This window comes from Pelodiscus sinensis, chromosome 22, assembly GCF_052426305.1.
Source record: "Pelodiscus sinensis isolate ZL-2025 chromosome 22, ASM5242630v1, whole genome shotgun sequence".
Taxonomy (NCBI): Eukaryota; Metazoa; Chordata; order Testudines; family Trionychidae; genus Pelodiscus; species Pelodiscus sinensis.
Window position 1 is genome coordinate 10,500,373 of NC_143073.1, and position 15,442 is coordinate 10,515,814.

Sequence of the window (15,442 nt, forward strand, 5' to 3'; positions counted from 1 at the left end):
GGCTAGCAGTGTGCCTGCGGAGGCTGAGAACCGTGGGCTTAGCCTCGTTCTTAAAGGGAATCGCTAGGCAAACTGGAAGGGTTGTAGGCGAGATCAGGGTGGGGAGTTCTAGTCGGCAAAGCAGAGGGGCAGGTCTGAGAACTAAACTATCTAGGGCCCATGGTCAGAACCGCCACCCCTCACTGGAAGCCAGAGCTGAGCCTGGCTGCGTACGTCCTTACTGCCAGAAAGCTCACAGGCCGGTCCTGCACTGGCAGAAACTTCTCCGGGAACATCTCATGGCAGCCGGGAGCAAACCTTCTCAGCTGGGTGGATGGACTCCTGCATGCCCTGTTCAAGCAAACTGTGCTACAAACAGCAGCCTGGGTGGTGGCTGGTGCTAACCACCTGTGCTCAAACCAACGGGGGAGGGTCAACAAGACTCAAGTGGCGTGTGTGAGCTGTGGCAATGCCCACACCTGTTTGTAACATACTAGCTCAAGCAGAGATGGCATGTCTGTTAGCCCAGCCTTGCTCCCAGCTTGCAGTATGCATACCCCAAGCAGCCTTCCATGGAAGCAAACCGCAGCCATCCATGGCGGTGTTACCAGCACATGTCACACTGGGCTGTGTAACTGTGTGCCCTGTCTTCTGAAAACACAGGTCAGCATCCAGCATTGTGACCCCCTCTTCCCCCCCTCCCTCCAAGGCCCCTGCCTAGCCCGCAGCTGAGAGCCAAGGCATCTGGTTAGCATGGCTTAGAATCAGAGTACGGGTTTGTTCTTAACCTGGTAACGAGGGGCTAGCTAGCACTTGCTGCTCTGTGTAGTGCAGGCAATAGTGGATATAGAAATCTGGCCTTTGTGGGCAGGCCAATGCCCTTTGCCTTCCCAGGAGACAGGAGGCCCTGAGCTATTGGGGTACAAGAGGCTGTTCCTGCTGTCCCAGAGCCATTCCTGAACGATAGCTGCAGAGGGGGTTAGGGGTGGGAGGCTTTGTCACTGCAGCCCACAAGACACTCTAAGGCCTTTGTTTTCGGAGGCTGGGACCCAGGCTGACACAGCCCTGGAACTGTTGGCTTTGTGTCTCTTCTGGACACTGAGGCTCCGAGAGCTAAAACTCTGCACAGGGCTGTAAGGGGACCCCAAGTTGCAGCATCAACTAGCCAGAGGGCAGAGTTCTCTGGCCTTGCTCCTTCCTTGCTTTGACACACTCCTGGGCGAGGGGGCTGTGACACAGGACTTCCCCTCCTGTCTTTGCTGGGGCAATCGGCAGTGATTCTGTGTGGGAAACACAAACCTCAGGCCCGCATCCTCAGAGTCTTGAATTGACCTGTTTCACATCTGAGCCAGACCTCCCTTGACCCATGTGTTAGACGAGCTTGTCAATTAAGACAACCTGTAATGACTTGAAGCGGCTCCTGATGCCTCCTAGACAGCTTTTCCTGACGCGATTTCTGCGATGCTCCTTAATTGGAAGATGGCTTCTTAATTTCCAAGTTTAAAAAAAAAATTAGGTGTTTCAACTACAGCCGCGGCTGCTGTAAACATGTAGCAGCTGCCTGCCTGGACTTGTGTTACTGAATACTCTGTTACACAAGTGTGTGCTGGCTTAAAAAAAACAGATCCTTCAAGCTGTTCTTGTTCTCCGCATGTAATCATCAAGGACAAAAAAACACTTGGTTTGAATGTACAATGCTGCAAAAAGTCACCAGGGTCCCTACAGTGCATTGATCTTCTTCACAAGTTTTCAGTCTTTTTTCTCTTTCCTGGACATGGCCAGTTAATCAGGCATGTTGGTGTTGCTCCTGCCCATCCCTCCACGTGGAACTGGATAGAGGAGTTCTTTGGGGAGGAGGAGAAGCTGTAGCTCTTGGGTTGACAAAACTGTTCAATAAACTGATAATGTCTGAATTTGGTGCTGGACAGGGCTGGCCTTACCATAAGGAGAACTGAGGCAGCCACCTCAGGTGCCAGACTGTGCTGGGGGTGCCACTAGGACCCAGAGTGTAGAAAATTGTGTCTGCTGCTGGTGCAGATGTATTCTCTCTGCTCTAGTAGCACCGAGATGGTGGAATGCTGTACTGAAGGAAGGAGGGCACAAGAGATGTAACAGGCTGGCAGGAGAAAAGGGGCATGGGGGCGTCATTTGAGCTCCCCACCTCAAGTGCCAAAATGTTGTGGGCTGGCCCTGGTGCTGGACTCTGTCCCCACCAGGAGCTCTTTGGCTTGAGGCTAAACCTGTATCTGTACAGGACTGTGGGCATGTCCGCTCCGGTCTGTGGGGAGGTGCATGGTTTTTCCTGCTGATAGTAATGCAGCATTGGGAGGCATAGTGTACATGGAGATGTAACCCTATGGCCCCCTTCCAGCATGTCCTGCCAGCACTGGCTTTGCAGAGCGGGAGAGCCGTCTTTGTCTGCTTTTTAGCACTTGCATTCCACGCGCAGCTTTAAATTACGATAAGTTGGCAACATTTTGAATGCAGGAAAACATAATTGCCATTATATAACTCAGTGAGCTTCCTATTTGGGAAAGGGATTTTGCAGTGCGTGACTCACTGTTGGTATTTACATAACAGTCCGGTTCTTTCTCTCTGTTTATAACACCAACGTTCTCACTCCAGCTGTTGGTGTTATGGGTGGCTAATCAGGTATAATTTCTCCTACCAGAACAAAGACCTGAAAAGCCGACTGGCCAGCTCAGAAGGCCTGCAGAAACCCAGCGCCAATTTGTCTCAGCTGGAGTCCCGGATCCAGGAGCTGCAGGATAAGCTGCAGGCAGAAGAAAGGTAAAAGATGTGGAAACAGGAATTGGACCTGGCCCAGTGTGGCAGAAGATCATAACAAGCACTCCTTGTTAAGCCCTTGTCTAAACACATATTATATTGCTTGAACCGTATGGAGTGCTAGCTACAGCCCTTTCCATGCCTCCCCCAGAGGGAATGAAGCTATAGCAGTATAGCTATTCCTCGGTGGAAAGGAAACTAAGCTGTACTAGACCATGGCACCTCTTACACTGGTATGAAGAACATAAGAACAGTCACACTAGGTCAGACCAACAGTCCATCTAGCCCAGTATCCTGTCTGCCAATGGTGGCCAGTACCAGAAGTCCCAGAGGGAGGGAACACAACAGGGAATCCTCACGTGATCCCTCCCTTGTTACCCATTTCCAGACACACACAGGCTAGGGACACCATCCCTACCCATCCTGGCTAATAGCCATTGATGGACCAAACTTGCATGAATCTATCTAGTTCTTTTTTGAACCCTGTTCAAGTCTTAGCCTTCACCAAGTCCTCTGGCAAGGAGTTCCATAGGTTGTGCACTGAATGAAGAAAAACTTCCTTTGGTTTGTTTTAAAGCTGCTGCCTATTAATTTCATTTGGTGACCCCTAGTTCTTATATGTGGGAATAAAGGAAAAATTATTTACTATTCTCTTTTTCCACACCACTCATGATTTTATAGACCTCTATCATATCCCCCCTTAGTCTCCTCTTTTCTAAGCTGAAAAGTCCAAGTCTTTTTAATCCCTCTTTATATGGGACCCATTCAAAACCCCTAATCACTTTTGTTGCCCTTTTCTGAACCTTTTCCAATGCCAATATATCTTTTTTTTTTAAGATGAGGCGACCACATCTGTACATAGTATTCAAGATGTGGGCGTACCATGGTTTTAGATAGAGGCAATAAGTTATTTTCTGTCTTGTTCTCTGTCCCTTTTTAATGATTCCTAACATTTTATTTGCTTTTTGACTACTGCTGCACGCTGAGTAGATGTTTTCAGAGAACTATGCACAATGACTCCCAAGATCTCTCTTGAGTAGTTGTAGCCAAATTACTCCCTATCATATTGTATGTATAGTTGGGATTATTTTTTCCAATGTGCGTTACTGTGTCTGTTGCAAAGGGGTGGGCCAGTATCACAGTTCAGTAAATATTCACATCCAAAAACCGAGGCCTGGTTTACGTTGGGAAGTTTATCAGTATAAGCATCTCAGCCCCTCTGATGGAGGGAATTGCTACCCCTAGTTTGTAGATGGGTGCAGGGCCCAGCAGCACCAGGAGCTGGTGGCAGAGTGGGGCTGGGGTACTGCTGCTGCCCCCAGGGTGACTGCACCGAACTTTACAATGGATGGGACGGCTCTGGGTGGGGGAAACTGAGGCACGCAGCAGACATGTTACTCCTCAGATGTTAGGGGCAGGACTGGTAATGGAGTGTAGGAATGCTTACTCCCGCCCCGTGTGCTAACCAGAAAGCTTGGGAGCCTTGCACAGAATAGGTCTCAGGGGAGTGCATGACCTCTAGCTGGGTTCCTAGGCCCTGTTCTTCTTATGCAACCTCAGGAAGGGGTTTAGTTCAGTCGTCCTAGTGCTGGTCCACAGGCTTTCACGTCCAGAATTCTCTCCCTCCTCCACGGTTCAGCCTTGTTTCTCTTCCCCATGCCCCTTTCTTGATCTGCCTCCCAGACACATTCGGAGGCTGAATTTCACAACAGCAGTTTTCAGGCGAGGTCAGATGTTGCATTTAACCCTTTCGCTGCACACATATGTGCCGGTTAGGTTCTGGTACCAAGCGTAGTCAGCTAGAACGGACTCTGTTGGAGGGTGTCTGAAGCTTTTCTCCTAGCTGGCTGGAGAGGGCCAGAACCTCATTCCCTGTGCGCTTGGCCAGGTTGGCACTACCTAGCAGCATAATAAACAGCTGTGAGGACAGCCCCTGCCGTCCTTGGCAGCCAGAGCAGCTGTGGCTAGGTCCAACAAAACCCTGAGAACAAAACCATCTGTGCAGGGAGGCATACTCAGTGAACACCAATTTTTAAAATTCATTTTAGCTAAACCGTTTCACACCCTCATGTCTACGCCCTGGTTTCAGGTTAACGGTGGGCTCCCGGTGATGGTGCTTTATTAGCAATCGAAATCTGAGTGTCCTTCTGGTACCAGTTTAATAGAATTTGGTTTTAAATAACCCCTGAAATGCACCTTTCCCGTGAAGACAAGCCTCCAAAGACTGCCCCTAGGAGAGAGGGTAACGAGCAGTGTTCCCACTAAGATTTTCCATCCATGAGTGAAGTGAGTTTTGTCTTGTGCGCCAACAGCGGGGTCATGTGCACTTGTTCGGATGTCCACCACCATGGCACCCACTCATGGGAGAATTCCCCTGCCAAAGGAACAGCTCTGTGTTTCCCCTTTCTTGCAGTGTGGGAGGGCATGAAGCTGAGGGCAGGGGGGCATGGATGTACATTTGGTGCTTTGGCAATGGGGAGGAAGCCTATAGCTTGACCTACTAAAGTGAGATTAGGCACTAAATGTAGCAGATAACTGTTTCCCCTTTGTGCTGACAGCCTCATGCCACTTTGCCTACATGAAATGAACAGGGCATCCCAAACCTTCTGTGATGCTTTTGAGGTACAGTGTCCTATAGACAGGGAAACTGAGGCACAGATTAGTCAATAAATTGCCTGAATTCACACAGGAAGTTGTCAGCAGAGCTGGGCACAGACACAAGAAACTGCAATAGTCCTACCTTCTCTCCTCCAGCTCACTAATACCTCCTACACTTCAAGGCTGCAATAAAAGACACAGTACAGCTCAGCTCCAGACTTGCTTACGGCGTAGATTTTTAGGCAGTGATCCATTCCTCCAGCATATATAGCAAGAGGGCTTCATATCCAGGATCTGTTCTCAACTCTGATCATTTTGGTTTTTGGGTACCTTTCCCTTCTCTGTTTTAATATTAGGAATGAAGAATCTCTTTAACCCCAACCCCCAGCAGGCCTCCAACCCACCCATAGCCCCAACCCCTGGCAGCAGCAGCCCTGCAGCCCGCAGTTCTAACCCTCCCACCGCCCGAACCTCCGGCAGCAACAGTCCTCTGCCCCTGAGTAGCTGCTTGCATGTGGTTCCTTGGGCTCCAGCCACCGAAGCAGTCGCTTGCCTCCCACCATGCTGCTCCACTTCTGCTTAGGAGGTGGGCGGGGTAGAAATGTCCTTTGCGCGCAGCTTAGAGAGAACTACGGTAGGTGGTTCCCCACCTCAGACTAGAAATAGGCATTCCAAATCCTAATCAGTGTCGCTCGGTGTCTCTGGTTTAGTGCTGGAGGGGTGGAAAAACACATCATCCAGAGGGCGTGGCACTGATCACTGTTGTGTAAAAGAGGACAGAGAGCCTCTCGGTTGTCCGCAGGCAGCTTTCCCCCCTGCCCAGGTGGGCCGTGTCGGAGTGGCCACACTCAGACCCGTGTGCACAGTTGGCTTGACGTCGTCCAGTTGCGAGCATTCGGCATTGCGTAACCCGCCTGCCTAATCACCTGGTTGGCAGCATCTGGGGGAAGTGTGCGTGGCGCACTCTGCCTTGGGGCTGTCCCTGTGTTGTAAATCAACAGGGTGTCTGCTTCCAGGCCTGCCGCCTTGCCCCAGAATTAAAGCCTTGTGCACTGTAGTAATTTTTCTCGTAAATTTGCCAAATCTAATAGCAGGTGGCTCATCCCAGGGAAGAGATGGCCTTGTGATTAGGATCCTGCAGGGGAGCTCTTGATTCAAATCCCAGCTCTGCTTCTGACTGCTGGTGTGAGCTGGGGCCTCTCTCTGGGTCTTTCCCATCTGGGAAGGAATGATCTGTGTTCCCTGTAAGATAAGCACTTGGGCAGCCACCCAGGAGAGATTCAAATGCCGCCCGGCCGATTTGCATAGCACCCACAGCTGGCAGCCTGTGTTGCAGATGTGCACCACCAGTAGAATGTGCCTTTGTGCACATAACAAAATGTATTCTGCACATGGATGGAAAAATTAGAGGGAACGTTTGTGGTGATCCTGCGTTTCTCTCTTCCATATTAGACTGGGAACTCAGTAGGGGTCTCTGGGGTCCACCATAAGGTAAACAGAGATCACACACGTGTCAGAGCAGCAGTTGAGTTGTGCATCCAATGTGGTTTCAGGGAGAAGAACATCCTGGTGTCCTCGAACCGCAAACTGGAAAGGAAAGTGAAGGAGCTGACGATCCAGATCGACGACGAAAGGCAACATGTGAATGACCAGAAGGACCAGGTGTGTAGCGGAACATAGTCTGTCTCCCACTCGGACGCGCATGCTCAGGCTCTTGGAGCTGTCCCAGGGCGTCACTCCCTTCCCTCTGCTCTTTTCTTCCAGTGTCTATCATCCAATTATTCATTTAAAGGTTGAAATATCTTCCGCAGCCTCTGGCACCCGCTTGGCTGAGGATTCCTCGTTTCTCTGCCAAGCTGGCTCTGTGTAGCTGGAGCTCTCTGTCTCTGTCTCTGTCTCCCCCTCCCCCTCCCCCTTCACACAGCTGAACCCAGGCTGCTCATGGCTAGCACAAGCCCATCCGCTAAGAGGAGTGTGTGTGCTTGTGTGTTTCTTCACAGCTGAATCCAGGCTGCTCATGGCTAGCACAAGCCCATCAGCTAAGAGGCGTGTGTACGCGTGTTTGTTTTCATGTATGCTTTCGGACAGTGATATGGATCCCATTAGGGACTGACTTCTACTACAGGCCGATCCAAGTTGGATACTGATGGAAACCCATGGATCTGGTCTCAGTTTCTCTTCCACATCTCTCCTCTCTGTTCCGTCATGAAACACGTTTCTCCTCTTGGTGCAAGAGCCATCCCCTCTCCTGCTGCAGCCACCCCATATCTTTGCCTAATCGACCTCCCCTATCCCAATTACAGACAAATACTTCAGTGTCTCTGCCTCTTCTGTCCTTTTTACGGAGCTTGTTGGGGCCAGAGTTTGTATGGAAGACCCCCCGCAAAATAGTCTTATAGAAGCTTTTTTAGAATCTGCCAGCCCCATCTCACGAGTCGGCACTCGCCTTCAATTTCCTGTTCTCTGTTGCTCCTCCATCCCCCCTAGTTACGGCAGCTCCCTGGCTGTCCTCTGCTCCCCCTTAGCCTGCTTCCTCAGTGTTGGGGCAGATCCATTGGGTTCTATTGACCTCACCTCCCCGTGCTTCCCTGAGAACGAAGCTGCTGGAACACACCCTTTTTGCTGCCTAATTAAACTGCCCAATTACAGTATCCAGGGTGGCATTCCCAGAGCCCAAAGCCTGTGCATGTGGCGCAGAGGCATGGGGCTGCGTCCAGTTTCTCTTGGGAATTGAAATCTTGAACATGCATCTTCTCCACCTGATCTCCTGCTGGAGAAAGTCCTAATTGCGCCTGGCTTCCTAAAGCTGCAGCTGATGCGCTTGGTGTGATGGAATGCGGCCTGACTTATAGGTGTTAAGGAGATAGACTCTGTCCATGGTGCAGCGGCATCCTGTCCATGTACAGTAGCTTAAAAACAGCATAGACTCTGATCTGTATCTGAGCATCTTTATTTCCCCCCTTATCCCCCACCTTAACTGCTTACTCCATCCTCTAAGACAGTGGTGGGCAGTCTGCGGCCCCTCAGTGTTCTGTATGTGGCCCAGGAGACATTTTGTTTGCTGGTGCCCACGTGCAGGGTTGCCAGACTCCACTGGTTTCCAGCCACATAGTATGTTTCCCTAGTGGAGTGACTATAGTGACACGCCTGTAAAGCCAGGGCCCGTGACCAAGGTGCACGCTGGTTGCACACAGCACTGACTGTGAGAGCCACGTGCTCCTCCTGCATCCAATCAAAGCGCTGCTGAAGCTCCATCAGCATCCTGCAAATTCTAGGTACGCCATCGCAGTTAGCAAAACTGTCCTGTCCTGGGAGACTGTCTTGAGTACGACAGTCTTGCGGCCCACTGAGATGAAAGAGGGCCTCTCATGCGGCCCCCTCGCTAGCCTAGGTTGCCTGTCGCTGCTCTAAGAAAAAAGCCTTCCCTCCTGTCCTGAATGCTTCTTAACCCCCTAGGAGTCTTGCGTCCTTGCAACACTTGCCTGAGCTCTTAGCTGGCTGTTGCCCCTGGTCCCTGCCCACAAAACACCCAAGTTTGGTGCCTTAAACCCAGGCAGGCCCATTAGCCCGAATCGGGTGGTGTGAGTGAAGGTAAGTTGAAAGGTCCTTACTCCTCAGGCTCTAGCTATATGCAAGGCTGGTGCTCTGGGGGAGGGCCTCCATGTGCCCTCAGAGTGACTGAAACTCCCCTACCTGCATTCCAGCTGCTAGGCAGATTTACTGCCATGTGACTGTCCACGTTCCTGCCTTTTCCTCCATTTTGGCGCCAAAAGCCTGAAGGAGAAGGGGCACCAAGATGGAGGACGGGCTGTCCTTTTGACAATCCAAGATGGTGATCCCAATTAAAATGGGGTGGGAGTGATGGCTGAGGTTCCATTTTTGATGCAGGCTGTATCCCGATCGTGCTGATAGTCCTCCAGTGCCTTCCCACAATCCTCTCCTATGCCCTTGTGCCCAGAAGGTCCAGACAAGTTCTCCTGCAATTCACTGGGAACAAATCCTAGAGAGGCTTCGCTCACTGCAGCGCTAGGAGCTACGGGATGTGCCCCCAGGAGTCCTAGAGTCTCTAGGCTCCTGTCCTGCTCCAGCACTGTAGCACCCCAAAGATTCCCACCCTGGCTTTCCAGTGGGGGCTGAGCACAGCCCTTTCCCAGTTTGCTCCAGGTTCTCTCAGCCCCAGTCTGCTGCTGTGACTGTAAACGGCCCTTGCTGTCCTGGGGCGGGTGGGGTGGGTTGGGTTGGGGGTGAGGTCCCTCCAGCACTGCCTGGGTGAGCGGGGCTCAGTGGCATCCCTGCAGCACCACAAGCCAACCTGCCTCGCCCCTTATGCCCCTCTCCCTTGCGCAGCTGAGCCTCCGCGTCAAGGCGCTCAAGCGCCAGATGGACGAGGCTGAGGAGGAGATCGAGCGCCTGGAGGGCGCCAGGAAGAAAGCACAGCGGGAGCTGGAGGAGCAGCACGAACTCAATGAGCAGCTGCAGAATCGCGTCAAGACCCTGGAGAAGGAGGCCTGGTAGGTGTGGGGGAGGAGGGTTGGTTGTCTCTCCCCAGCTGTGCACTGCAGAATCCCCTCCTTAGTCCTGCATCTCAGGGGTCCTTCCAGAGCCATAGCCAAGGGTCTCCTGGAGCAATATGTGTCCTGTCTCCCCTCTGTGTCTTAGCTTTGCTCCATTACCAGTCTCCCCTCGCTCTGGCTGAAGCCCTGGCTCCCCTAGTGGAAAGGTGGCAGTAGAAAACTCCCCCTTGAGAGATCATTGCAGGCTGCCTTCTCCCCACTCCTCCCCCCCAGCTCTGTAGCAATGTGGACTTCTAGGGTGGGCACACCAAGGAAGATCTTCTGGAGATCAGGACTGTGGTCTAAGTGACCTCCCGGCAGTGGAGCGGCAGCACACCCACGGTCCACGCCATGCTCCAGCCCATGTCCTTGCTAGGGCCGTTCACACTAAGCCTGTGGTCAAAGGAAGTCTGTAGCCCTAATCAAACATCCCAGTCCCACTGCGGGTCAAACCACGGCTGGGAGCGGTCCTGCTTCAGACTCCTTGGAAGGCTCAGTCCTGCGGGTTGGCACCTGTTGCAGTCTAGACTGACTCCTGCTTTCTTCTCGTTGCTGCCCCCACGTGCGGTGTGTCTGACCCACGTCGGCAAGCACCCCTCTGGAGAGCCTGGTTTACAGCTGGGATTCCCCCCTACTGTTTCCCAATGGGAAACAGCTGTCTGGGGCCAGCATGCCAGGCCGGGTGAGTACCGCCACTCGGCAGTGCGGGTGTGAACTGGCTCGTCCTCTTCCCCGATCCAGGCGCAAGGCCGCTCGCTCGGCAGCCGAGACCTCCCTGAACGACGACCACTTGAGCTCGGACGAGGAGTTTGACAGCGCATACGGCCCGTCCTCCATCGCCTCGCTGCTGACAGAGGGGAACCTGCAGACCAGCTCATGTTAGCAGCTGCCTGCATGGGACGCTAACTAGCTCCTAGAGTGTGGCCTCTTTCCCATGGCCTGAACGGTTTGGGTTCTTTGAGCGGCCGGGGCAGGGTCTCGTTCCACCAGGGAGCACCCCCTACCTGCTGACATTCCAGTCACTTTAGGAGGAAAAACAATGTCCTAGCGGCCAGCAATCCTCGGATAGGAGTCTGCTGGCGCACACATCCATTCCAAAAAGCAGTTATTACAGCTTAACTGGAGAGGAGCCAGCAGCGGAAGAACTAAAGCAATGTGAAGGAAGAATTTTCTGCTGCCATTGGCTGGGAGGGTGGGTGGATGGAATTTGGTGTTATGCTCCACAGAAAATTCAATTTAATCTGTTTTTCTCTCGGTGCTTCTCAGGGTGTTGCTTCAATTCCAGATCTTTCCTAGCTTCAATTCCAGATCTTTCCTATCTTAACCAAATGTTTGGGTGTAGAGGAGGGGGCGTGTGTGGAAACAGATGTGCAATACGGCAGAATGATGCTCTGTGAATCGTAAATGAGAGGGGAACCTATCTTTTCAGCCTCAGCTGGTGCTGGCTTTTCTCCACCAGAAAGGGAAGTGTGGTAGGTTACAGTCAGCAACCAGAATCTGAGGAGACCGCGTCAGTGTGTGGGGAAGCTGTGCTCTGCACTGGGTCTCTTTAATGTCTATAGAAACCTACTCGGAGTCTTGGTATAAAATCTGTCAGCTGCTTTTTTTTCAGGACTCTTTTTTTTTACAGCTGCCACTTTTTCACCACTGAGGAAAAAAATCCCAGCCAGCCCTCCAGTCTGGGCAGCCTACATGCTGCTCTTCTCCGAATTCATTGTCAGCATGTTGCGTGGATCTCTGACTTTGGCAAGTCTGAGGCTCCCATTCCCCATGCTCCATCCTACTGGCCTAGTGCACTTGGGTAAGGGACTCTCATGCCCCTTTGGCCCTTTCTATTGGCCCTGCTCTGGGGGAGGAGGCCAAGCTGCACATAGGCTTGGGATGGAGGACAGAAAAGGTCTGAGATCACCCAGGTTGTCCATAACCTCAAGGGTTCCTGACCTGTGCGAGTGGAACCGGTGGAATTCCATCCGGTCCCCAGCTGTCAGACATTGCACAAATCCCCACCGCAACTGGCCCATGGAGGGAAAAAGTAACAGGTTTTGGAATAACTGAGCCTTTATCTGACACGTGGTTGCTTTGTTGCTGAGACTAGTGAGATGAGAGTGGGCCTCCAGCTTGGTCTGAGTGGAGCAATCAATCATGAAATGAGGCCTGAGCCGCAGGGTCCATCTGGGGCTGGGCTGCCCTGCTGTCCTATGTAAAGGGACATCTAGCCTCCAGGGCTGTCTGCAATACAGAGTTAACAACAAACACCTGGGATCTGCCCACTGAGAGGGCCCCATCCTGTCTTGTACCTCTCTAGCAATTTGTTTTTTTAGCAATAAACCAACTTGGGCACCCAAACCTCTGCATTTGGGAGCATGCATGCTGAGGAAGAAGCGGATGTTAATGGAAAAGCAGGAGCTGTGCCGGCTTTGATGGAACTAGCAGCCAAATTCGCCCACCTCCGCTACTCCTGTTTCACGCACTGAGTTGCAGTCGGGATCAGCCGGGTTTGCCCTGGGCTGACTGTAAAGCCCAGGCTGTTCAGAGGGAAAAGAACAAAACTAGGCTAGCCTGGACAGCAGATTGTTCAACGGGAGCCCTGCGTGTCCTTGAAGCAGGAATTTGCTTGGAGCCTCGTTTGCAGCAGAATTTGCACCTGTTTGTAAAGTGCTGATTTATAGTTTGGGACACTGTGGGTGGGGAGGGAAGGGGGAGAGGAAATCTGCTACGGGGCTTCAGACCAACCTGTAGGTCAGGCCTTGACCGTTGTGCCTTAATGCGCCATGATAATCTGCCCAGTGGGAGAACTTAGTCCAGTGAATTTCTGATTGAAAGAGGACTGGGGGCAGAACATTGAAACATGCCTCTGTTTTAAAATAACCTACCTGATGTAACATGTCCCTCTCCCTCCCCCCGCCTGAGGCAACAAGACACAGGAGCAGAAACACGGGAGGTGATAAATGCAGCCTGATGCTTGGTCTCAGCTCATGGGCTGACACAAATCCCCACAGCCGAAATACAGCCATTGCCAGGCCTTGCACGATTTCTGCTTCCACGTCCTTCTGCTCCCACCAGGGCCTTGGCTAGAGCCAGCTTTGCTTGGTGTGCTGTACGAGAGCAGGTCTCCATAGCCACGCAGATGAGGCTAATACACAAGTCATTCTTTGGGTTTTGTTCTCGCGCATGTTTTGAATGTCTGCAGCTATGGGGAAGGCAGTCAGCAAAACACCACGGGATCAGCAAGTCCTCTGAGGTCTTCGCTGCTCCATGGCAGCGTGTTGGTCGCACAGTAGAGAGAGAGCCAGTGGGAGAGACTTTTGTAAACCGTTTGAAGTAGCTGCCCTTAATTGGGAACTCCCCAAGCTGCTTGAGCTAGTTATTGGAACATGTTTGGCTCCGGCATTTCCAGGCCAACCTCCTGGCCTCCGCCACTGGTCCTTCCACCCCCCTCCCCAAAAAAAGACGATAAATTCTGCAGGCTGCATCTTGGGTCATCGATGAGCCAGCTGTCACCGGTGCCTGGGGAAAGTCTGGCTCTGGGACACCTTGCCAGTCTCTTGCTCCATCCCATCCAGCTTTGCCTCTGCAGTGTGAGGCTGTGGGGAGGAATCTGCTCAGGAAGCCACGTTGCAAGGCTGCCACCACTAAGCACAGTGACTTCAGAATTGAAGGCCAGATCGTCGGCTGGTGTGAAGGGGAGCAGTTCTGTAAACCTGATGCAACAGGAATTTGAGAGTGCAAAGGCTTTGCTGGTGCAGAGGGCTCCACTAATCAGGCTGCCAACTGCACCTTCCGAGGGCTGTCCTGTTACTCCCACCCTATCTCAAAGGTGCTCTGCTTCTCCTCCAAACCCATCTGCTTCAGGGGAGCTGCACAGAGGGAACTAGCCAGGAGCATCAATCAAGAGCTCACCAGCCTCTGGGAAGTCCCTGTCAGGTGTCTTGTCAGGGCTCTTTCAATGGGTGCAGAGACCATGGTACAGGCAAGCTGCTCAGTGAAATGGGAGGTTGTAGGGGTGGAATGATGGGTTGGGAATTTAAGGTTCCCTTTCCCCCTGTCTCCTAGCCATCAAAGTAAGGAAGTGTGGGACTCCCTGGCAACGGGCTATGCGGCTCATGGAGCAAGAAGAGGCTCTTTTCAGTGGGGAGAGGGTGTTTTTTTGAAGTCTAACATGGCTCCTGCTGGGAGCCAGGCCAGCTCAAAGCAGCTTAGGGACCCCTGGATGTTCACTACCGATCCCAAGCTGCACGCATGGCTGGTTGGCGTGGGTGTGTCTGGGGCTCCATGCTGGAATTTCTCCTCTCCCTCTGCTGTAAACGCAGAGCAACCAGCCAGATGTCCGTGTCGCTTCTCCCAGGGCTGCACTAGGGTAACGGGTCAGAATATGGCCCGTTGCTGTGCAGCAGCAAGAGCCAAAGAGCTGCAAAATGACACGGTCTGATGGGCACTCTGCAATGTAAACCCGATGGGCACCCTGCAGTGTAAACTCTGCAGCAGCGGTGGCCCCGTTTCCCCATTGGAGCAGGCTGGTGAGGACTGAGCAAGGCTGGGCCTTTCCTTCTGGCTCCCTAGCCCACCAAACCCAGAGGTTATTACACTGCCAGGCTGTAGGAACTTCCCTGTGGGCCCTGGGCTTTGTCCCCTGGCAGCAGCTGTGGAGGTGCTGGCCGCCAACTGGTCCCCCAAGAAACACAGGGATCAGCCTGGCTTAGAGGAGCTCTTAACAGGCCATTCTGCAGCAGGGCAGGGAGATCCTGGCTGAGCTCGCCTGTGGGGCTCTTGTTTTTTATACAATAAAACCCAATGTAATAGGAATTTGAGACAAGGGAAGGGAATGGGTTCAAGTCCAACACAAATAGCAATCACTGCAGGGTAGCTTCCGTGCCCCTGTGGGTGCTGATGGCTTGTATCACTGCATCTGAAAGAAGATCTGATTCATTATGTAACTTTTGTTGTTTTCTTCTTACATAGGCCCTTGAACTTGTATTTTTAAAATTAAAGGTTTATACACAATGAAGTGAATCTCATGGCGGGTTTTTCCCTGCATCACGTGTATATTTGTGCTGGCAGCCGCAGGCTTGGACTAACCGCAGGCCAGTAGATGCTGTACAGACTCAGAACAGGCAGACGGTCGCTGCTCCGAAGAGCTGACCATCTTGTGTATTAAATGAGATGAGGGGTGGAGACAGACAAATGGGGGAGCACCAGGACACCAGTATCTTAAGCGTCGACATGAACCATTTTCAAAAGTCTGGACACTTCAACAGGGTGTAATGCTCCTGGAAAGTTGTGATCGTCTCTACCCTTGCTGGCAAGGGCCAGGATTCTGCAAACACTTGAGTATGTGCCAATATGTTGCCAGGATTAGGGTCTGAACTTGCATTGATGGAATTAGATACTCTGAGGAGGCCTCTGCATGTTCTTTCACTGCTGGGGGCGGGGGTTTGCGTCAAGCTGCAGCGCTCTGGGGCCCATCTAAAAGATGGCATCTGCTGTAGGAGCACCCCCTTTTTGGTACAGGCTGGGGTGTGCTGGCT

At 52.3% G+C, this 15,442-nt stretch overlaps 1 protein-coding gene across 3 annotated transcripts in view; it reads left to right on the forward strand.

Moving 5' to 3' along the window:
- CGN (cingulin) overlaps positions 1-14,922 on the forward strand; it is a 73,460-nt gene extending 58,538 nt beyond the window's left edge. For all 3 annotated transcript variants that reach the window (XM_075906931.2, XM_075906930.2, XM_075906932.2), the window contains exons 18-21: positions 2,651-2,769; positions 6,918-7,026; positions 9,712-9,875; positions 10,659-14,922. In XM_075906931.2, coding sequence (XP_075763046.2) covers positions 2,651-2,769; positions 6,918-7,026; positions 9,712-9,875; positions 10,659-10,800 — 534 coding nt within the window. In that variant the 3' untranslated portion in view covers positions 10,801-14,922. The remainder of the gene's footprint in view (positions 1-2,650; positions 2,770-6,917; positions 7,027-9,711; positions 9,876-10,658) is intronic.
- The last annotated feature ends 520 nt before the right edge of the window (positions 14,923-15,442 follow it).